This window comes from Neltuma alba, unplaced genomic scaffold, assembly GCF_004799145.2.
Source record: "Neltuma alba isolate B1F8T4 unplaced genomic scaffold, ASM479914v2 tig00012095_pilon, whole genome shotgun sequence".
Taxonomy (NCBI): Eukaryota; Viridiplantae; Streptophyta; class Magnoliopsida; order Fabales; family Fabaceae; genus Neltuma; species Neltuma alba.
Window position 1 is genome coordinate 210,419 of NW_021636652.1, and position 25,449 is coordinate 235,867.

Sequence of the window (25,449 nt, forward strand, 5' to 3'; positions counted from 1 at the left end):
TATGCAACTAAGAAAAAGTTGCACTGTTTGAAGATAAATGGCGTACTGCTGAAAAACTTGAGTACCTTTACGCAGTTAATTTTTCTAATTAAGAACTTTTAGCTAATTTTCTCAATAAATTATACAGACAGGCTTCATATTCTAAAGAACATTGTAATGCCTAGCTTGTGCTAATGATACTGCCTCACTTAATCTTCTCAATGTAAATGCGTAGGATAAATAATGTAATGGGTAAGTTGTCTTTGATTTTTTTGTTAACTATCATAACAAATAATAGAATTATTGGAAATTACTTCCAACGAAATGGGAAGATATGAGAAATTTGCCTTAAATAAATGAAATTTATGTAACTGTAAAAATATAATTTAAAAATTTATTAGAATAAAGGATAAAATAGTAGGTAAAATTTATTTTAATATAAATTTCAATTAAAAATAATGTTTTTAGTTTTTAACGGTATTAACTTATTGGATCAAATTGTGTATTTTTAAAATAAAAAAAAGGTATGTGTAATTGATGCAAACGAGAAAGGTGGTTAAAATATTTTACTTTTTTATTTTTTACCTGGCTGGGTGAGTCCAAGTGTGGCTATAAATAAAGGACGATACGAGGCTCAGAAGGGCAGACCGACCACTGTGGCGATAGGGAAATCAAGTAATTGATTTCCCACTATGTCATTCTTTCTACAGTACTTTGGAAATTTTGTTTCGCTTATTAACTCAATAATGTTGTTTGTCATCAGGCCTAATGCGACAGGCAGGAACACAGTATGAAGGAGGTCATCGCGGTGATGAATGGATCGTTGATATTGAAATGGCGCTGGGATGCGCATATGGCGAAATAGGAAGGACAGGCAGCATTTGCAGGGTTCCAGAAAAGATTCGACCAGCCGAAGACGAAGACAAAGAGTACCGTTACAGGCCTCGGCACGCGGCCATGGGACCCTTTCACAGGGGCACCAGAAACGACCTGCAATTTATTGAATTGACCAAATGGCAGCACATGCACCATCTTTTTGAGCATCGAACGCAGAACAAGTCGCTGGCTGTTAAAAGCTGCAGTGAGGCCATGAAAGGCATAGGGAGCATAATTCGAGCGAGCTATGGGGAGAAAATAGACATGCCAGAAGAGGAGCTTGCCAGAATCATGTTACTAGATGGCTGCTTTCTTCTAGAGTTTCTGCTTAGGTTCACTACTGAGCAAGAGGCACGTGTTGACACGAAATATATGTTACGAGTGCTCACAGATCTCACGCTGCTCGAGAACCAAATCCCTTTTGTCGTTCTCACAACTTTGTCCTCAATACTTTTTGAATTTCTGTATGATGGCCAGCTACCGCGACTACGTCGCCTTCTGGAGGTCAAATCACTTTCTCCCCACAAACTTGCCAAGTCACTCCTTAAATGCAACGTTGCCCGCGCTGATTTCCCCAACGGTGTTTATCATTTCCTTCATCTCATCCACTTGTCCTCCCCTGATCCCTATCAGGACGAGGAACGCAGGAGTGATCCACTACCAATGCAGCGCTCCGCTAGAAAGCTCCAAGCTTTGGGAATCACAATTAAGGCTGAGGCTACACAAACTAACGATTCTCCAGGTAATATGTTGTTATAGTAATTTGACCCTATTACTACTATACTACTAGTGTTTGAGTTATCAGTGAACCAGTATGATCTTTAAAAGCGAGCCACCTCCTTACCAAATTAAATTTGCAACCTTGCAGGCAATGACAAGTCGGAAGAAACTGCGGCTTCTGTGCTAAGGAAATTCGTGGACAAGTTCGAATTCAAAATAGAATTTAATGAGGAGGAGCGAGCACTGAAAATCCCGACGCTGCACATAAAAGAGACAACAGAAGTAAAATGGAGGAATTTGATTGCTTGGGAGCAAATCGGGTTGACTGAAATCGGCTACAAATTCACCTCCTACGCTTATTTTTTCAAAGGTTTGGTCTGTTCTGTTCATGACCTCAAACTACTTAAACAGGAAGAAGTCATAAAAGTGCATAACGAGGCCATCAAGGACGAGGATTTGGTGGATATGTTACAAAGCATCACAACTGGGGCGGAACGAAGGGATGGGAGATACAGCAAAATATGCAAGATATTGAACAAAGCCGAGGTGAATGGTGTGGTAGGACGTTGCGTCCTCGTTTTCAGAATGCCGTGGCATTATTGGCGGCGTTTTGTGGAAGGAACAAAATTCCAGTTCTTCAGGCTCGCATATATCTTTTTGGGCACTGCATGGAGGAAAGCCGGAATTTTTTCCGGTATAGCCCTGTTTGGTCTTACTATTACGCAGACCGTTTATGCAATACGGGCTGTAGAGTGAGATTGAGACCAACATGCGGGGAATCCATCATTATGTTCACTTGGATGCTAGTGTTGAATAAAAACCGCGTCTAAATTAAATACCTCTGTTACTTTTGGTGGAGCCAAGTCAGTTATATAATAATTTCAAATTCACTGTGATAGGATATGAAAAGAAATATTTATAATTTTATTATATTTTTAGGATATCTAGTTATTTTGATTTATTATCATTTTAGAATTTATTTAGATTTATTAATATTTTAGTATTTTTATTATTAGGGCTAGTTATTATTATTTTTATTTTTATTATTGTTTAAGTACAATTATGTCTAAGGGTTTTATTCTATAGCAGACTTGATTATTGAATGATATTGCACTTATCGTTTTCTCTTGACTTGTTTTCTTTTCTCCGTTTTTTATTTTCTCTTCTTTGCTCTTTCTAATCTTTTTCCTTCCTCTTTTTTCTTCCCGTTTTACATCAATTTGGCATTAAAGCCTAGTTGGTGCTTTCCCTGCTTGTTTAATTTGTTTGTTTTTAAGTCCAAACACGCTGTTTTTTAAAAATCTTCCATAACCGCCGCTATTCACCATCCTTTTGCCATTTTTCGACGTTGTTTAACCACACCGCCCCATCATTATTATCACCAGCTAGGACACGGTCAGATCCAAAAATTTTAAGAACTAAAAATAATATTAATCCTGAAAAGATTTATATGAATTATATTTTTATGATACAGAATTGATGCTGAAAAGTTGTGTGCGCGTGTGTCCATCAGAAGTAAAATAAGGTCGCACATCCTCCGAACCACTCTTATCTTTATCGTAGTATCAGAACGTGGTTCCAAATTCAACGAAAGCACAGTAAGCGAATCAAAAGCACAATTTGCTTCTTGATGCTCATCTACTTTCGGGCTATCAGGCTATAAATCGCACATATTGATTCTATCCCGTGGTACTGATAACTAGTAGCTCCTAAATCGGGGAGATTTTTATGCATTCATGTCTTCCCTTTTTAAATAACTGCGGCTAATAAAAATCAAATAGTTATTTTTTATAAAAGAAAATTTTATTCAGCATAAATAAAACTATTATTATATCAAGAGCCGGTTAATTTAAGCAAAGTCCAAATAAATCAAAAGAAAAATGTCGGCCCAAAACATCTAAAACATGAAAAGAACATGTAAAGCAGCAACCAGTAAAATTAAAAAAATTTAAAACATCTGCAGCAACACGTCCTGCAACACCAATCTCATGATATATAGTCAACAAAAAAAAACTCACACCAAAGTAGAGCTGAAGCTCACACTAAGGTTAAAATCAATCCCAAATAAAACCCAATTAATGAATGTTTACGTATTAAATTTTCTCTTTTCATTTAACTTTAGCAAATAATTAAATTTAAGTATTGAAATGTTAGAGGATTATATTTAACTGATTTAAAATTTAGCAGGTTTTGTGTATTATATCCTAAATTTTATTTGTCTTGTTATTCTTTATTCTTTTGGCCAAATTTTGTTATTCTTTATTTAATGAAAGAAATTCACATACCTATTGTCTATTATTGATAATTCCTATTTTATTATGTAATTTTAGGAATTTTTTTAATGACATTTAGGTATATTTGCAGAAGTTGTTATGAAATTATAATAAAAGCAATTATATGATATTAATAATAAAAAGAACTTAATTTTCATATTTTTATAAAGATAGATTTACAAAAGTCCTTATTGCCTAAATATTTATTTTTGCATGGTTGGCTCCTCAGATCCCTTATTTACGTTATTGCGGTGAGTATGCTGCCTATATCACCGAGATGATGTCGCCTCCATAGGCAAAACGCCGCACGATTATTGAGCTATGAGAGGACGGTGGTGGATGCATAATTGATGATAGTGGGGTCGTTTTGTTTTATTTTTTCACCCACCATAAAGGTGGCCACGTGCTCCGTATACACAGGCTCCTCTGTCCTCATTATTCTAAATATTTATTTCTTTCTTTATGTGTACCTATGGGAATTTATCAAAGGCATAGAGAGCATACTTCGAGCGAGCTAGGGGGAGAAAATAGAAATGACAGCAGAGGAGCTTGCCAGAATCTGGTTGATGGTTGCCAGAAAATAGAAAATACAATTCCCTTATTTACTTGATGGTTGCTTATTCCTAGAGCATCTGCTCCAAAACCACGTTGCTTCTTCTCACTGATCTCACGCTACTATAAAAACAAGAAAACTTTTTTCATATATTTACTTCTTATACTATAAAAATACTGTTAAAATCATGATTTGGTTACCTCCTAATGTCCAGTGGGATCCAGCCGGGACAAGAAATCCTGAGAAAGAGCAAAGCCGAAGCAGAGCAAGTACCCAGTAAAAGATTATCACCCGGGAAAAGAAAAAAGAAAAAAAAGAAGCAAGCAGCAAGTAAAGAAATTCTTTGGACTCTTCTCCGTCGTCAAAATCTCTTCTCTGACAATTTTGCCACTAATTTTGAGAGTGCTTGGCAACTCTCACGAGCAATTATCTCACTTTTAAAGACTAATCCAGGCACTTCATTAATAACAGATAGCACTACTCTCCCCTCTGTTTTCTCTCAAAGCTGTTGTTTCACAATCTCACATCTCACATTCGACGGTGAGCGAGCTTCCTTTCATCTTCGCTGATTGCTCTAGCTTCACTTCCCAAGATTTGTTTCAGGCAATGGGACACGAAAGCCCAAATGAATGTGCTCGGGTGCATTCTATCAAGGTCACACCGGGTTCTCCTGATCACAGGGGTGTTCAATCATTCATAAGCAGCATTCCCAGCGTCCCCACTCAACTTCGAAAACCCAACGACCAAGCTTACTCCCGGAAACTTGTCACCATTGGACCCATTCACAGAGGAAAAGAAATGTCACCTCCATCGCTTGAGGAACATCAGGTATGACTCCCACGAACTAGCTAAGATTACGGTTATTTTTTAACATTTATGGGTAAAAAATTGACTACAGATTCTTAAAAAAGAAATGATTGAGGAAAAGAAATTTAAAGTGTTAATGGTTATTTTTACGCAAAATATTCGTGAGGGAATTGTAACTATTTGGAAGTGTTTTTTTTTTTTTGGTTTGACATCACCTCATTAGCGTTGCAAAAGCCAATGAGTAAATCCAGCAACCCATTTACCAGCAGCTATTTTCCCATTGGTTGCAGCAAGAAGCGCAAGTTTCCTTTAACTGATATGATAGGACTTCATGGGCTTACTGTCTCTGATAGCAGATAGATATTTCCTGCGGGCGGTAAGTTTAATTGTTTTTATTTGCAATTCGCATTCTTAACCTTGTCTTGGGATAATCGAACTCCATCTTTGATCTGACAATCAGTCAACAGAGCTGGTGATTATTTAAGCAAATACTATCTCTTTGATCCTGATTATAAGAATTTATCTATAAATTTCGTTTGTAAACTACAAACAAAATCTTATAGTTAAGGTTGGAGGTAATAATTAAGAATATATAAAGGCCAAGCTGCACTTTCACCATTTTATTCCAATTGAAACAAGAGGAGAACTCCATAGGTTTAGTAAGGGTCAGCAAAGGCCTTTTTGAGCACTTGAAATTTTATCTTATTCTGTTTTTAATCTCTAAAATTTGAACCTAATAGTTTGTATCTCTGAAGTATTGTTTAAATAACAGGAAAAAATTGTTCTGGAAATAAAACATCCCTGCAAATTTTAAAATGAAATCAAATTTCAGGAATCAAAACTATTGGTTACTATTTTCAGAAACCATAACTACATTGAGGTCAAGTTTTAAAAACTAAAAATAATATCAATCCTAAAAAAATTTATATGAATTAGATTTTTATGATATAAAATTGATGGTGAAAAGTCGTAAATATATACGTGTGAGCGCGCGCAAATCAGAAGTATGATCATAACGTGGTGTCATCAGAACGTGGTTGCTAATTCAACGAAGGCACAACCCCGACTCCGTAAGCGAACCAACAACAATTGTGATGCTCGTCTACCCAAAGTACTGTTCTCACAATCGAACTCTCTAGTGCTCGCATTATGTGCACCTGTTAGATTTGACCACACGCCCATTATTATCAGGCCAGGCCATAAATCGTACATACTGATTCTATCATGTGATAAGTAGCTCCTAAATCAGGGAGATTTTTATGCATTCATGTCTTCCACTTTCAAATATCCACGCCGAATTAAAATCAAATGGTTAGGTTTTTTTATGAAAGACAATTTTAGTGAACAAAAATAAAACGATTATATTAAAAAAAAACCAACCAGTCATATTTAGTCAATTTAAACAAAGTCTAAAAGAATTAAAAAAAAGACAGGCTCATAATATCTAAAACAAGAAAAAAAAATTTGGTAAATATTTGTAATTAGATGAAAAAAAACAGTAATATGTTTCCAAGAACTAATAAAACAAAATAACTTCGATTTTTTTAAAAAAAACTGATAAAAAATACATGCTAAATTTTAAAATGACAAAGAGGTGATATTGACTATTCTTGTAAAGATTTTGATTATTCTTGTAAAAATTTTGACATGCAAATTCTGTCAAAATTATCTATTTATATCATTTTAAAATTTAACAAGTATTTTTTTATCGGTTTTTGTATTTCTTATTTTCCTTGCAATAGAAATTTGAAATGGAAAATTTGGTTCCCAATTTTTGTCCCTACAATTTTTGAATTAACAGCAAAATGTTTTGCTAAAAATTTATTCGACAAAAATTATTACAGAATTTTATATCGCTAGAAATGCAGTGTTATACGTCATGGAGATACTAAATTTTGTAGTTAATTTTGGCCACACAGTTTAATTTGGTCATTAATTTCATCAACAAGAATCAGAATCATTACAAATATAGTACTACTTCCGATTTTAATTATAACAACTCATTGTAAACTATCAGCAAAATCTTATGGGTGAACAATATTGTTTGTTGTCTCAATATTTTAATTATAAGACCTAAAACTCTCAATGTCAACAATATTGTTTGTTGTCTTCATAGGCCCGTCTCCAGAATTACGGACAACTAATTTCAATCCATTCCTGCTTTTGACTCGTGAGACGTGATAACAAATATATAATTAACTATGTGTGAATATTAATTTTAAGAGATGTAGCACAATATGACGTAAGGTCTGTTCCTACAAAATAGTTTAAGATAATATAATATTACCTCTGGTCTTAATTATAAGATCTTGTTTGTAATCTATAAACGAGCTCTTATAATTAAGATCGAAAGTACTATCATATAATCCCAAAATCAAATATTTAATAACAAGCAAAAATATGACAAAATTATCTCTTTAAGCACTATTTTACTAATATCTGTATCTAATTCAAGATAATACTAATAATAAATGTCATTTTACAATTATATATAATATAATACCCTAAGATCTTTTGAGACTTGTTATTAATTTTGACATTTTATGAGACTTTAGATGAATAAATTCTACTCCTTAAGGCCCGGGTGTAATTTTCCCATATCTATATCACCGAAATGATGTCAACTGCATGAGCTCAGCCCCGCACAATTAATCAAATATAAGAGGAGGATGGCAAGTTCGTTGTGCGGGTGGATATATAATTGATGAAGTCATGAGGGAGTGGGGTCGTTTTATTTTGTACTCCTGCAATCCTTAATTAGTATAGGATAAGAAATAACTCGATATGTGATGTTAGTCTTATATTTATTTTACATGTTTATTAATTTTTTTAAATTAATTTTATTAATATTCTTTCAATAATGATCAAATAGGAAATGAAGGAAAGAATTAAGAAAAATATTTATGATGTTTTCAAAAAATCATATTAGCTAATTTAACTAAGATTATTAATTCACTCAAATTAGTTAATTAGGTATTATAATGAGGATAATATAAGTATTTTTTTTGCTTAAATTTCTTTGATTGTCTATTCGAAGGGACTCTAAGTAATTAAATTTTTCTGGGTTCCATAATTAATTTTAGCACATGGTTAGCCGGTCGGTCAACAACCACATTTGATTGTGTTATTGTGATAAAAGGGAAAAACTAGTTACTTGCTGGTGAAATTTCAGTGCATTTATGCCTTTCACTTTTAAATAATGAGAAACCTGCCTAATAAAGTCTCTTATTAAAAAAAAAACTAATTCTGTAAAAGTATTTGAAATTTGTTTTTAAACCAAAGCTACTTTTAGTTTTAGAGGATCCAATTCTTTTTAAGTTATATACATACAACTTATTTTTAACTTCTAAAACAAAAAACATTTGCATACAATTGAGGAGAAAAAAAAAAGGAGTTTGGAAAATTGATAATTTTGACATATCAAAATCATCACAAAAGTATTTAATGTGATCAATTTATCTTTTTAAAATTTAAAAAGCATTTTTTTTGTCATTTTCTTTACATATCCACATTAATAGTTTTGTTGTCGGGAATGCCTATGTCACCTAAATGACTTATGACGTCATCTCCATGAGGACAGTGTGGTCCCCTCGCCCAAAAGTTGCCCCTCTATTTTTTAATATAAGACCTAATTAATTAATTTGAGTAAACTAAAAGTACTAGTTAAATTAATTAGTATGACATATTCTTTTAAAATATTATAAATATATTTTAATTTCAGTTGTTCTTTTCCTACTTAATTATTATTGAAGGGATATTAATAGGGTTCATTTGAAAAAAAAATTGATAACCATATAAAATAAGTACTATATATATAACCAATATTAACTTTCTAATTAAGTCTTATATTAAGAACGGGAGGATTACGTGACAAAGGCCTACTTTGATTACTTATGATATCATTTTTGTTTTAAATCAATTTTATTTAAAATTGAAAAAAATAAATTCGTGGAAAAACTTTAAGTAATTTAAATTAATTGAAAAAGGAGAGCAGCATATGCAATTTTTTTTCACGATATGCACCATGTGGACTCATCAATATCCAGTGTCATCTGGGACAACCAGCCGGCGGCCCAAGCACTTCGCTGCCACTCATGAAGGTAATAATGAACTATAAAAGAGTACGGGAGAAAGGTTGGTTGCCGTTAAAAATACTTCAAAAACAAAAGCACAGTCTTGTTGTGTGGGGGGCGGATATGATTGATGATGGAGTAGGCCCTTATATGAAGGTGGCACTGGCCTGGCCATTTGCTTTGTTTTGTCCCTTTTATATGAAGTAGCAGTTGAAGTTGATTTCTCCTCGTACCAACTTTTTGAGATCAACTCTGCATCACGTCTCATTTTCCCTCCCCTTCTAACCCTGACCCCACAAGATTGGGGGATTTGGAGGGAAGGGGTTTATTTTGTCCTGTCTTGACTAAAATGACCCTGTCTTGTAGTTATATGCTGTTCTGACTGAAATGACCTGTCTTGTACTTATATTGGGAGTGAAGAGTAAGGATGGATTGAAAGTGGCTGTTCATAACAGGGGAGACGGGTCCAGCTATTAAGACTGCAATCAATGAATGTTGTTTTTTTTTCGGACCTGAATCAATGAATGTTGTTAGGAAATTATGATTATGATTGTAACATGCAGCTGATTTGTTGTGCGGCCTTGTAAACTGAGTTTAATTGTCCGCAATTATCCCACGCGTTTACATTGAGAAGATGTAAGTGCAGTAGCATGAAATGTGGGGCGTACTTGCATAATTCTTTTGTGAAAATTAGTCGAAAGTTTTTTATTAGAAAATTTAATTGCCTAACAATATTTAATTAGGGACCCAGGTTTTTTTATCTTCAAAGGATGCAAGCGCTTTTGAGTTATATATAAATGTCTTCCGATAAAATTAATTTTTTTAATTAGGAATTTTTGACAAATTTCCCATATATGTCATGCCTGTGACTCGGGCTAGTAAAACGGGCCGCGGATTACACGGTGTGGGCTCAAAAGATCTGTTTTCTAGTTGGTTGGCATTTTGCTAACCCTAACCCACCAAGATAGGTTGGCGAGCCAACCTACTAACCTGTCATAATTTATATTTTTTCCCTTCTTTTTTTTTTTATATGTTAGCACAAAGTTATAAATAATAAAAAATAAAAAAAGAAATTTTCAAACATTCAAATAAAATTATAACACATTAAAACACAAATAAAATATACGGTTGTCCAAAGTCCAAACTCCAAATATGATAAGCACAAGTTCAAACATAATCTGAGGTCTAAAGACTGAGGGAGTGACCGAGTGAGGGAGGAAATGGGAATGGCGAAATTGTGAGTCATGACTTGGGACTTTGGGAGATATGAGAATCTGAGATAGGGAAGGGCTTCAGTCATTCCACATTTCCACCTCCCATAATATTTCAATGTTCAAAAAAAAAAAAAAAGGCTGGTTGAACCCGCCAACTTGCGTGTTAACCCACCCAAGTTTGGACTATAACGGTGCAGGCTCATATTTCTGAGGTGGTGACAGTTGACTTTTGACCAACCCTAACCTGTTTTTTTTTACAGGTTGGTGGGTTCGACCCGTAGTATCGTTTCTACCTGTGACGGGCTGATATTTAAAAGTGAAAGATGTGAATGCGTTGAAATATCACTGACAAGTAGCTGGTTTTTTTTTTTCTTTCTATCACCCTTCACAGTCGATGCGTATTGGTGATAGGCCTGATAACCCTGTGTTAAAATCTAATAGGAGGATATAAAGAGGACAATACCTATGAATCCTATATCCAATGAAGATTGAGGAGACCCCCATCGCTACGGCCTATGGAAGAGGACAGCTGCTACTCCTCCGTCCCATATCATAAGCAACAACTTCCATCTCGCTCTTGTCGCTAAATATAAACAACATTTGCAAGCTGTCTTAAATTTGTGCAACAAATTTTTTATTTTACCCCTATTAATTACTTATTTTAATACTTGATATATTTATTATCTCATTTCTCAAGCCATCATCTCTCCATCACACATTCTCTCTCTTCTATAATTCTTTTTATTATAATAATTTTCTTATTCTCTCTCTTCCTCATAAATAAGGGTATTTTAGTATAAAAGAACTTCTAATTTTTACATAATTATTGTCTTTAACTAATTTTAACTAACATTTTGATCTACGTGATGAGTTCTAATGTTGCTTATAATATATTAATATGGGAAGGGGGGTATTAATATGCCGAGCTTGGGGCCAAGTTATCGTGTTATTGTGCGTCTTAATTTACGGAACCTACAAAAATTTAAGAGAGAACGCTAATTAAATCTAGCTGAAGCACTAGAATTTTAATTAAAATTTACATTTTTAACATATTCTTAATCAGGCCAAAAGATCTACTTAGAAATTTTTCAATGTTATTAAAAGACTGAAATATTCCTTTATAATTAAAAATATTTTTTTAAAAAAATAAATCATGTAAACTTGGAATTGAATAATATTTACTCATAAAAAAACATTTTACGTCGGAAAATTTAGAAAAGCCTTATATGACTTTACATCTATATTTATGTGGTTGTTATACGTCTTTCTCCCATAATTTAAAACTTACCCAATGTGTCTGAAAGTTTGTTTTCAATTTTTTTTACTAACTAAAACTTGACGCATCCAAATGCATATTGAAAAAACATAAACAGGCTTAATGACCCAGAAAAAATTACCAAGCTCACTTCTCAACTATTATCTTCTTTATAATTTTCTATCCTCCTATTTTAATTAAGTTGATCAGAATAAATATGAAAGGATTGAAATTGCCTTTTTAATAGTTCTTTTTTTCAATTTTGAACATGGATTTACTTTCGCGGCTCCGTGCCGTCTGTTGTGTCGGGGGGGGGGGACTCTGCTTCACTAATTCACAATATGAGAATAATGGTGTTCATCACCGTTAATTCTTTCTAAAAGAACACTATGTAAGGGATCAGAGAGAGAGAGAGTATAAGCTTAATAAAAAAGGCAACACCTCGCAAATCAAAGCTCGCACTTGGTACCAATTAAGAATATATTTTGAAAGAAGGAAAGGGAGGGAAAGAGAAAAATCCCAACTGGAAGCAATTTTGATTTTGGAGAAGGGGAGTGACGAATTAAATCAGATCAGCAAACTCGGCAACCTCATAAATCAATTAGCTAGCTTGATCAAATCAACATACGCATGTAGATATACAACAGGGTTTCATTCTCTATGGTTACCCAATAGAGCCCTCTTATTCTCATAGCAGAAGCGAGAAACTCCTTACACATACACACCAGAAGATAGAACAAAAGGAAATTAAAAATAAATAAAACTACAGGTGGCTAGAGCCTTATTGCAACACTTTGATAACTTGGCGTAGCGATCGCCTAAAACCTAAGCTTAATTATCATCTATATGGGAGCCGCAGCAAATTAGAGTAGTTTCTCAAACAACTTTTGGCTCTCAGAGAGGAGTTGCACTCCCTCGTTGCGAAGGCTCTCCGCATCATATAACACCATTGCGGCCTTCTCAGCCTGTTCCTTGGTGCGCTGAATCTCCTCAGGACGAGATGGGTATTTCATCGTACACTTCAAAAGATTCGCCGCGCCGACCATATCTATTCCGTCGTTCACCGTCGGCTCCTTAATACTGCACAAAGCTTTCAGCCGCTTCACTGCTATACTTTCTAGAGCGGGTGATGGAGATGGTGCATTAGCTGGTGAGCCTTTCCCACCTCTGCTGCGGTCGAGTAGTTCAGTCGCTAAGTCCCCACACGTCGCACCCTTGCCATGACCTGATTGTCATTTTCACTTTTAGAACAGCTCATAGTCAGCTCTCAATCTCAAATGAGTTAGCATTTCGGGCGTACCTGGATGTGATTGGCATTGTCTTGCCCACACGGGACTGGAGTATCGATTTGGGCTTCCATCACGCAACACCGCAACCAAAGAGAAAGAAGAGAACTTTGAGGGCCAGGGCGAGAGCGAGAGTCGAGAGAGCATCCTGCACACACATGAACAACTTTATCTTGAACTCATATCCAACTACTCACGTACTCTGATTATATAGATTTAAACTTGGGTTAATACAAATTTTGACCTTAGCCCCTTAAATTTTAAATCATATATTTTGGTTCTTTAAAATTTTTTTTATTTAAAATATTGATCCCTGTAATCTAATAAAAATTTGGACTATTTTGCCCCTAAACGGGCCAAAATCTATTATTTGAAACTTGAGGGACCAAAACCAAAATGAAGGCAAATTTGAGAGACTAAAAATTATATCAACCCTTTAAACTTTTAAATCATGAGGAAAAAATTCTGTTTCTGGACCCAATTCTTTTTTATTTACATCATAGCCCTCCTTGCATTTGGCTTATGCTATAGTTCACAGGAATGAACCAGGTTTATAACTCAATATCTCACACTCTTTGGTAAATTATTAGATATTGTGAGTTTTAATTTTAATAGGAAATTTAAAATTTCTTATTTTATTCACCACAATACCCCTTATCATTACTCCGCTAAAAAATAACATAAAAACATATTGTCTTTGTTTTGAGTGCATTCGGAGGGAAGGGAACTTCTCCAGTCTCCATTCTTTCACTTCCCTTACCATCCACTTTACTCTGTTTTTTTTTTCCATCATTAATCTAATATCCTATAAAAATATTATTTTAATATTGAATAAAAATATAAAATTAAATATAAAAGTCAAATTATGATTTTATAAGAGTTGTTGTCATCCAAAGGCAAATTAAGCTCGGAAAAAAAAAAAAGTTCTGCCACAGTTGTGAAGAGGATGTGCCCAGTGTTTATCTTCTCGTTCTACACTTGAGAGAAATATTGGCACCAACAATATATTATTTTGTTGTACTCAAGTATTACACAATTTCCATTGTCCATAACTAAGTCATAAATTTTCCACATTATTCCATGCCGCTTTTTTATTTTATCAGTATTGTTTTTGTTTTTATTTTTTTCACTTTTTCTTTTCTATCCGGCGGGGTGCGAGTCCAAGTGTGATTATAAATAAGGGCGATATGAGGCTCACAAGGGCAGATCCGGCCACTTTGGCGGAGCAGGGAATCAAGGAGGTGACGAATGGCTGGTTGTAATTAATCTCCCGCTATGTCATTCTTTCTATTTTATTTTGAAAATTTTCTTTCACTAATTAACTTAATAACGTTGTTTGCATCTAATGATGATCAAGATCAAGCTTCAAAGAAAGAGGAAGGAGAGCAAACCGAAGAATGGATTGCTGGAATCCAACTGACGCTGGGATGCGTAGAGCTCGAGAAAGCAAAGACAGGCAGCATTTGCAGGGTTCCAGGCGAAATTCGAGGAGGCGAAGACAAAGAGTACAGGTACACGCCTCAGCTTGTGGCCATGGGACCCTTTCACAGGGGCACCAGAAGCGACCTGCAAATCATGGAACGGACCAAATGGCAGTACATGCATGATCTCCTTGCCCGTATAGACCATCAGAGCAATGCAACGTCCGTTAAAATCTGCAGTGAGGCCCTGAAAACGATAGAGCCTATAATTCGAGCGAGCTATGGGGAGAAAATAGACATGGGAGCAGAGGAGCTTTCCAGAATCATGTTACTTGATGGCTGCTTTCTCTTAGAGCTTCTGCTGAAGCTCAAAGAGAAGAAGACTGATGATCCTTCCATGGATAACAAGGAAAAGTTGTTGCGTCTTCTCGCAGATCTCACGCTGCTGGAGAACCAAATCCCTTTCGTCGTTCTCACAACTTTGTCCTCAAAACTTTCAGTTCAGGAGGCGGTTCAGCAACTTGCCACACCACATGCACTTTCTCGCCAAGGTACCGATGAGGTCAAACAATTTTGTTGGGAAGAAATTGTCAAGTCGCTCCTTACATGCAACTTCGCCACCGTTGCCGATAAGGTCAAACAAAATTTTCAGGAAGAAATTGCCGCGTCGCTCCTTAAATACAACAATGACAGGGCAGCTGGCTCCTCCAAAAAAGGTGTTTATCATTTCCTTCATCTTATCCACTTGTGCTCCCTTGATCCCTATGGAAAAGAGGAACCCAGCGAAGATCCACCAAAACTGCAGCGCTGCGCTAGAAAGCTCCAAGCTTTTGGGATCACAATTACCGCATCACAAACTAACGATTCTCAGGGTAACATGTTGTTAAAGTAATTTAACTATTCGAGTTATCAGTGAATTATAGTAATTCATCTTTAAAAGCGAGCCAGCCACTCACCAAATTTGCAACACTGCAGGCAATGACGACCCAAGAACTGTGGCTTCTGTGCTGAGGAAATTTGTGGACAAGCTCGAATTCAAAATAGAATTTAATGAGAGTGAGCAAGAGCTTATCATCCCGACGCTGCACATAAAAGAAGCAACAGAAGTAAAATGGAGGAATTTGATTGCTTGGGAGCAAATCGGGCTGAGTGGAATCGGCTACAAATTCACCTCCTACGCTTATTTTTTCAAAGGTTTGGTCCGTTCTGTTCATGACATCAAACTGCTTAAAGACAGAGGAGTGATAGTGCCTAAGGCGGCGAAGGACGAGGATTTGCTTATTATGTTCCAAAGCATCATAACCGGGGAGGAACGAACGGATTCCAGATACGGAGAATTATGCGCGAGATTGAACGAACAGACGGTGAAGGGAGTGGCAGGACGTTGTGCGCTCATGTTCAGAATGCCGTGGCATTATTGGCGGCGTTTTCTGGAATGGCTTCGCCACGGATTAAAAGTCTGGCTTCCCGATTTCGTACGCTACTATTCAGAGAATCCATGGAAGATCGTCGGAGTTGTTTCCGGTACAATTCTGCTTATTCTCACTGCTATGCTGGTCGTTTACGCTGCACGTGGCCAGTGAGATTCAGATGAGCATGTAGGGAATTCATTATGTTCACTTGGATGCTAGTGTTGAATAAAAACTACGTCTAAATACCCGTGTTCCCTTTGTTTTAGTTAGCCAAGTCAGTGATGTAATATATTCAAATTCACCTCTATCACTATCACTTCAGAAGTATAATGGATCTTTAGTTAAAAGTATCAATGTTATGAATATTCGTGTAATGGGAAGAGTTTGTAAACTTATAAACTCCACTTTATTTGTAAAACTCTGCAACGTGAAACTTGTAACATCATGCCGCCTTGCTAATTCAAATGTTAATTAGTCAAAGCAAAAGTGAACCGAACTTTGGGGGGGAAAATGTTTTTGCTGATGGAATATAATGAACTTGTCCGGACGTCTCAGTGAAAGAATTTTGCCGGAAAACCGTGAGAACTATTAATCTCAATTGCTAATCTCAGTGCAAGGTTTTTAGGTGGATGAATAAATTTTGGATTTAGTTTTTCCTTCACAATAGGTGGATGCAACTTAGAAGCGATTTGATCAGACCGATGGGGAAAGGCCATGGTAAAAATCGTATTTTGCCATGGAGTATATTTTATGTTTTAGAAATTTAAAAATAACAATGTGCAAAGGCAAATTATTCTGGTTTTCATTAATTCTAAGGCAAATTCTAATAACATTAATGCTGTCACATTGGGTTGCAACTTGCAAAGGTACTGTCCTCATTATTCTAAATATTTATTGCTTTCTTTATGTCCGCCTATTAGATTTTATCACATGGATATTAGCCCCTCCAATGATAATTCACTGGGTATAATTGTGATGACAAGAACAAACTAACAATTTGTTGGTGACATTTTTATGCATTCATGTCTTTCACTTTTAAATTGAGAGAATCAGACACAAAGAAGTTTGAAATTATTAAATATTAATTTAAATAAGAAATTTTTATAAAAATGTGTTGTTATTTATAATTTTAGTATTATCAAATCTTATTGAGGTGTTGTTACAAAACCTGATTTGGGATATTTAGTAATTTCAAGCTTTTTTTTATGGGATTCTCCATTTTAAATATCCACCCCTAATGAACATGACATTATAATCCTCATCCTCATTATTATAAGCCACATCCACGAATAAGATAAGATGGCTGACTCATTGCTTTTGTTTGGAAATAAACTTCTTTTTTTTTTGTAATTTTGTCTTTATATAAGATTATTGAAAATAAATTGTAATAGGGATAACATTCGGAAAAAAAAAGTTAATTAATGATTCATCAAGCAACTCATATATGAATCTGCTCCTGGACTTCCATTCCCAAGTGCTTTATCCACCAACTCCCCGAATGCACTGGGTCTTATCCTGTCTTTCAGATGTTCAATCCAGAGAAAAGCAGACTTTTACTATTTCATTCCATTTCAAACGTGCGTCATCCATGTAAAATCACCTCCGTAAGGTCCGCATCTCATTAGTCTTTGTTTATTATTATCTCCTGTCCTAAATAGTATAAAGTATTCTCAATTAAAAATAAGATTTAGATTTATTTAGTTCTAAATATAAGCCACTTATGTGGTATTTAATGACTTTTTTAAAGTTTACCTTCATTTAATTTTCGTTAAAAAGAAAAAAATGTGAGTATGATTTATAAACGTAGAGGAAAAAAATTTAAATAATTGTAACTTCAAAAAAATTTTATGGATTTAATACATTCTTTAATATGCAAAATAAGTTATAATTAGCTTATTATAGAGATCAGAATAATATTTTGGTAAAAAAAGATCAGAGCAATGTAATTAGGGCAAAACGATCCCATGATGGCCAAAGCCATGTTTGCCCTTTGAACTAGCGTACGAGGGGACGCATACACATATTGAAGCGGTCGGATCGGATAAAACAGTCGGTTCAATTGGTCCAATCAATCAGCAATCGGTTATGGGTCAAAAAAAGATAGGAGCTGGTCAACCATTCGGGAAAACCCCGAAAAGAAAATCAGATTATAGTACCTCCTGTATTTAATAAAAAAATTTATTTGATTCTCTAAAATACTTACATATATTATTAGATGATATACTAATTTATAAGTAAAAAAAATTAGTTTAAAAAAATAATAAATATAAATACTTTAAAATAATTTAATAATTTTATTAATCTCTTCAAATTAGTGAACTAATTGAAGGTAGTATATTTTTCTTTTGCAGCCCTCGTGTCTCCTAATAATTTCTCCCAAGATTGAGAAAAGGAAGCTCTAAATTTTAATTAATCAGATATATTATGCGCATGTTTCATTCGCCGTGCTGGCCACGAGAAGAAGCTGGATCGATATATATGCTACGAATTTGCAATAGAGTCACGATCCCTATCACAGTATTACACACATCGAATCCATTATAAACAACAGCGTTTCTGTATGATTGACCAAGTAGATCCCTCTCATTCGCACAGAAGAAGCGAGAAACTTCTTACATGCCCGCAGCTCGACGAACAAAAGGAAAAATAAAACTACCACAAGAGCATTATTGAAAATGAAGTTTGATATGTGACTTGATATTATGCTGCCTAAAACTTAAGCTTATCATCTACCAGCGAATTGCAAATTAATCACAGAACTTTGTCAAACGATTTTTGGCTCTTAAAGAGTAGCTGCACTCCATTGTTGCGGAGATGCTCTGCATGAACAACACCTGTGCGGCCTCCGCAGCCTGTTTCATGGCGACCTCAATCGCATCATGATCACATGATGATAAGGGTCTCATCAGCTTCAAAAGATAGGCCGCACCAACCATCTCAAATCCCCACGTTCACCATCAGCTCCTTAATACTGCACAAATCTTTCAGCCGCTTCACTACCATACTTTCTCCATGAGCCCCATTTGTCTGGGAGACTGCTACAGTTTCTAGCGCCCCCGATTCATCAGTTCCGTCTCCTTTCCAGTGAGACAGGAAAACAGAGGTTTATATATATATATATATATATATATATGTATGTATGTATATTGCAGAAATTAGGGGAGACGAGGACTGCAAACTCGGAACTCACCATCTGGGTAAGACAATAATCTTCTTGTTGCAGCTTGAGCCCCGGGCCTGCTAGAAGAAGGGGGTCTGCTGTTAACGGTTGATGGAGATGGTCCGTTATGAACGGAATTAGTGTTAGATGGTGAATCTTTCGCAGCTCTCTTCACTCTCTTTTTATGCTTATTGAGCATTTTATCCACTATATCGCGACATTCATCATCGCCCCCGTTTCCTCCATTATTCTCTGTGTCATCACGTGCTCTTTTACGTCTAGGAGAGCTCATGGTTATCTCTCAGCCTCAACGTTCAATATATGACACACCCCTTCTCTCAACTGCGGCTTTTATACTCTTAGTAGGTTAAATTCTACTTTCATACATATTGTCAAGAGCTTTGTCTTAATTAGCATTCACTCTTTTAAGTGGGAGAGTTTGTGAGATCAAACTCCAAGTGGGCGTGTCGTGTGTGGGTGTTTGTCTCTTTCTTGACTCTTTCCCATGAGGAAGGGCTAGATTAGAGGTAAACTATTCTAGAAAAAGTTATACTCATATTAATTACATTACACGAGATCTTCTTTTGGTAGGGTGAATTCTTACTTATTTGTTGTAGTCGAGGGTTTGTATTCCCTTCCACTTCCATCCACACTTTCTCTGCCTTAACTGTTATATTGAAATATGAACGGTTCAAATTTCATAATTTATAGAATTATTAGTAAAATTGTGGAGATGAGAAGTTGATGTAAGTGAAGGAAAAGGAAAGCGGAGAGAATGAACCAAATCCTTCAATGATGATATTCACATTAATTGTATGGATGGATTATGCAACTTGTAGGGAAAAAATAAACAAGGTAAAAAATCAAAGTCAGCAAGGTCGAATTGCCGATTCTTTGAGGGAAAAAATACCGATAGGTTCCACGAAAAAAAAATAAATATAAATATCTTTCTCAAATTTTATTTAATACTAACTAATAGGTTTTGATGGATTTAATGTTTATAAATTTTACCTATGAATGGCGCAATTCAAATTCGAAATGTAGATATTTGACTTGTAAATATTAAATCCTTTTGGAATTGAAACCTATGTATATTAAATAAAATCCAGAAAACCTATGTATAGTTAATTTCTTTACTTGACCCATAAGTAATTTTCATATTTTTAAACATAAAGCTATTTTCAAGGAAGATGTGTGTGTGTGTGTGTGTGTGTGTGTGTGTGCAGCGCATGCTAATGGACGACTAATAGCAATAAAAATGCATCAAATGTCAATACTGTCAGAGTAAACCATTAAGAGTCGGGAAAATAAAACTTTTTTTTTTTGGGCCGTCGATGGAGCTGAAAATACAAAGGGGAGTATTATAATGTCACTCTCTCTTTTAATATTATTTATAAAGTACTTTTAATATATTTTATTAAAACAGAAAAAAATCTTAAATGTCGTTAGCTTTTCTTAAAATTTAATAAATATTCATATAAAACATAATCACGTGCTTACAAATACTAAGTAAAATGCTTTCTCTCTCTTTATAAATAGTAGGAAAAGACTATAATACTAATGCATAACACTACCCCTTATTTCTTCATCGCCTTTCATCATATACAGTGGCCCAAGTTAAGGGGGAAAGTCTTGGATTGAGAAACAATTATTTTATAAATCCATCCTTAATTAAAAAAAGAAGAAAACATGTGAAGTAACTGAAGTCATTTTTTAATGCTTCACGTTATATGCATGTTTTATTTATAAATTGTCAAGTTAACTTTGTTTAACTTTTTCTTGAGGCGACGCAATCAATTATCATAATAATCTAGCTTATTACAGGTAAATTATCATGATACAAATACACATGTATTGAAAAGTCAAATTTGGAAGGTGCAGTGTTTTGTCAAGTTCCTCTAATTTTGTGTTTTATAAGCCACGCTTGATTAATTACCTTTGTAACGTTGCTTTCCGTTCAGTTTCTTCATTTCAGGTGCTACAATTAATTATATTATGACGTAAATTGTTATTTTTCTTAAAAATTGTATATAGTAAATAGGAATAAAATTGAAGTAACTTATAAATAAATTCATAACACCGAGTTTGTTTTTCGCGTTTTGGCATCGAACAAGAAGTTTGTTTAATGACAAATATACGCACACTTTGAAAAGTCAGAGTTGTCTACGTGGCCTCCCTTTTTTAATAAATGTTTCAGACTACACAACACCAAGTATGTTTAATTTAATTTTCTGTTTGCGGGTGCCACAATTAATTCAGTGCAATAAGATACTACAATCAACAAAATTGAAATAATTACAAAAACGAATACATTTTGTGGGCACAATCTGAGATAAGACCGATTGGTGAGGAACGAGAAAATTTTGTAAAAAACAAGTCTTCTCTCTGTACATACAAGACTGTAAAACCGTGTTCTTATAGTTTTTCTCTGTCTGTTGAAGAAGAAAAACAAAATAATAAAAAATGACGGCAATATTTTCCTCAGAAGTGGCATTCAGCGATAAATAGTTGGAGATTATTATTTTTAGTGTGATATTTTCAAAATGTTTATTTGAATATTATCATAGTCAATTCTTTAAAGTTCTCGGCATTGGACAGAGGTAACAGACAATTAGATACTATGAGGGGTAAATAAAAAAATTAATTAAGGAAAATATTTTAAGTATTAGCAACATATTATTTAGAAGGTGAAAATTTGAACAAAAATATAAGTTTTAAAAAGAATAGCGAGCCTTTTATAACTTCAGTAAAACTGGAAAAAGACCAATATTATATTTTACTCTCTTATCACATCAAGGTCCTTTAAGATAATTCGTGATTTAGGAGGTGCTTAAGTAAGAACAAAACTATAATTTTAAACATATTTTTACAATATACAAAATAAATATATAGAGGAATTTGTCTCTATTCACAGAAAAGTGCTTTTGAAAAATCTTTTTGGGTATATTCAAACACCTCCTCGGTTTAAAAATGAAGAATCTGGAAATGTGTAACCGTGCTTATTCAAACACATACAGAAGTCTTTAAAATATATGTGTGCGCGTGCGTGCGCGCGCCCAGCCAGCGCATACAAATAATTGAACGAAATAATGAGAATGCATGCTTGAAGCTGACCAGAACACAGCTCCTTGTGGATGATCGTTCAAAGCTGCTGTGAGGCCATTAAACGCATAGAGAGCACAGTTCGAGAGAGCTAGGGGGGAGAAAATACACATGGGAGCACAGGAGCATGCCAGAATCATGTTACTTGATGCCTGCTTTTTCTTAGAGCCCCTGCTCAAGCTCACTGAAAATGAGCTTGATTCTTCTGTGGATCATACCGCTGACCAGAAAATGATGTTGCGTGTTCTCACAGATCTCACTCTGCTCGAGAACCAGATCCCTTTCGTCCTTCTCACAACTTTGTCCCTGAGACTTTTCCATCGTTCTAGGGCGGCTGCTCATCCCCAACCAGAACTTGCCAGGCTACTGGCACTTTCTCGGCAAATTGGCGATAACTTGAACAAACTTGGTCCCCGCAAAATTGCCGAGTCACTCTTTGGATGCAACGTTGCCAGCGCTGACTTCTCCAAAGGTGTTTATCATTTCCTTCATCTCATCCACTTATGTTCTCCTCATCCTTATCAACAACAGGAAAACAGGACAGGCCCACTACAACTGCAGCGTTGAGCAGGAAAGCTCCAAGCTTTTGGAATCACACTCAAGGCTTCACAAACTAACGATTCTCAAGGTAATATGTAGTTAAAGTAATTTAACCCCGCTACTACTGTACTATTTGTGTTATCAGTGGAGTCATAGTCACAAAATTCGCGACATTGCAGGCAAAAACAACACACGGGAATCGGGGCTTCTATACTAAGGGAATTCATGGACAGGTTCGAATTCAAAATAGAATTTAATAAGAGCGAGCGAGAGCTGATCATCCCGACGCTGCACATTAAAGAAGCAACAGAAGTAAAATGGAGGAATTCAGTTGCCTGGGAGCAAATCGGGTTGATTGGAATCGGCTACAAATTCAAGTCCTACGCTTATTTTTTCAGAGGTTTGGTGTGTTGTGCTCATGACATCCAACTGCTCAAAGACAAGGGAGTGATAAGAGTGCATAAGGAGGCCAAGGACGAGGATTTAGTGATTTTGTTCCAAAGCATCACTACCGGGGGCGGAACGAATGGATGCGAGATACGAGGCAGTATGTGAGGGATTGAACAAAGCCAAGGTGAATGGTGTGGCGGGACGTTGTGTCCTGGTTTTGAGAATGCCATCGCATTATGGAGCGATTTTTTCTCGACGGTGTGTGACGGCTTGGCTGTTTTTTCTGGAATGGCTTCGACGCGGATTCAAAACCTTGTTCGACACCTATTTGGGTTCTCCATGGAAGTGCCTCGGAGTTATTGTCGGTACAGCTCTGCTTGCTCTCATCATTAGGCAGACCATTTACCCAATACGTGCGGTAAAGTGAGATTTAGAAAAGCATGTTCATTTATGTTCGCTAGGATGTCATAGCCTTCAACAAATACGCATGTTCTTTTTATTAGTACAAGTTTAAAGGGGAAAAACAAAGAAAAAAACTTATCCCGGATAGATAACTAGTTTAAAGTGTCATTGATGATGGAATAAAACTGTGCGGATATCTGCCGAACTAAGTGAAAGAATTTTGCCAGAAAACAGAGACATATTAATCTCAACGTGGGATTACTTTAACAAAAAAATAAATAGATATGAAAGAAAAAATAAAGGGACAATTGCAAATAAAGACCCTCCAATATATAAAATAGCTATTAGGGACCCTGAATTTGGAAAATAGCTTTAAAGGACCCGGTCCCAAATTGCAAATATGAAATGATGGTAGAATTTCAAAAATGCCCTCTGTTTTTTTTTTCTCTTCTTCCTCTCCAAATCATCTTCTTCCCGACCTTGCCTCCTCATTTTCCTCTCTCTCTTCGTTCTCTATTTCCTCTCCAAGTTTCCTTCCCTCTCCTCACTCCTTTCCCAAATTATATGGAACTCACAATGTCTTTCGGTAGTTCTCTCTTCATTGTCATCCCCTGTCTCTTTCTTCTTATCTTGCTTAGCTTCTCTTTCGTCGATAATGAAGTCTCTTCCATCATTCTCTCTGTTGCTGTGGAAGGAGAGGAGAGTCAGGGAGTTTGAGGAAGAGTGACAGTCATTTCAATGCTTGTAATGTTTGCTTCCAATGTGTGCGATGATTGCTTGGTGCTGAGACAACGCCCAACAAATCTGAATTTTTCTTCTTCATTTCTATTTTGATTTTCAGCTTGTGTTCATAATTGAAAATAACAAGTTTGATGAGTTGTTGAAAATAACAAGTTGACAAGTTCTGATACCCACTTCACGACAAGTTCAGTAATGCGAATAACAAGTTTAGCAAGGCAAATAACAACTTTTGATAAGCAATTCATAGAAATTCGAGTTTCTGTGTTAAAATGACAGCAATTTCAGATTTCTTTAGCAGATGACAAGTTCTGATACACAATTCATGACAAGTTTAGTAAGGCGAATTACAAGTTTAGTAAGGCGAATGACAACTTCTGATAAGCAATTCATAGGAATTTGAGTTTCTGTGTTAAAATGACAGGTTCCCATTAGGTTTTCATACTTTTTTCTATTAAAATGACTGGATTTCCACATTGATTTATCAAATAACAGGTTCACAATAGAAAATGACAAGTTTCCATAAGATTTTTATACTTTTTTTGCTGGAATTACAGTTCATACATTTCTGACAGCAATCACTTCTGATAAACACAAAATGACAAGTTCACAATGAAAAATAACAAGTTAAGTATAGCAAATGACAAGTTCTCATCAACGTTTTCATACATTTTCTGCTAGAATTACAATTTGCACATTTCTAACAGCACCCACTTCTGATAATTGCAAACAAACTCTAAATTGTGGAAATCAAGTATGATGATTGTATTTCGGTGGATAAATCGATCAAGGTGTGGGATGTGAGGAACAAACGAGTCCTAAATACAGTGCTAAACGAATAAAGTTCTCGTTTTATATGTAGAATTTGATGGTTTCTTGTTCATATGATATGACAATTTACATTTGGGATTTCATGGTTGAGGATGCACTAGTGAGTGGATATGATCATCATAGTGCATTTGCCACTGGTGTTGATATGAGCATGCTTCTTGAGGGGCTTATGAGAGTTCTAGTGCTATAGTTTTATACATTAGGAGGAAATGAGAAGTGAAATTGATTATGAAAGATGTTAATCAAAAGTTGTTACTGTCAAAAATCTGCACATTGTTATTTCAGCAGAGAAATTTACATTTGTATGAAAACATGATGGGAACTTGTCATTTTACATACTTAACTTGTCATTCGCTATTATGGACTTGTAATTTACTGTTTATCAGAAGTGTTTGCTGTCAGAAATCTGCACATTGT

The 25,449-nt window shown here is 35.3% G+C and overlaps 2 protein-coding genes across 2 annotated transcripts; both read left to right on the plus strand.

Moving 5' to 3' along the window:
* The first annotated feature begins 747 nt into the window (after window positions 1-747).
* LOC114722492 (UPF0481 protein At3g47200-like) lies at window positions 748-2,331 on the plus strand. The gene is made up of 2 exons (XM_028908539.1): window positions 748-1,597; window positions 1,724-2,331. The coding sequence occupies exons 1-2, from the start codon at window positions 748-750 to the stop codon at window positions 2,329-2,331; spliced, it is 1,458 nt and encodes a 485-aa protein (XP_028764372.1).
* Window positions 2,332-14,283: 11,952 nt separating this feature from the next.
* Window positions 14,284-16,040, plus strand: LOC114722493 (uncharacterized). Its single transcript, XM_028908540.1, has 3 exons — window positions 14,284-14,291; window positions 14,394-15,329; window positions 15,433-16,040. Exons 1-3 carry the CDS (start codon window positions 14,285-14,287, stop codon window positions 16,038-16,040), a joined length of 1,551 nt encoding a protein of 516 aa, XP_028764373.1. The 5' UTR covers window position 14,284.
* The last annotated feature ends 9,409 nt before the right edge of the window (window positions 16,041-25,449 follow it).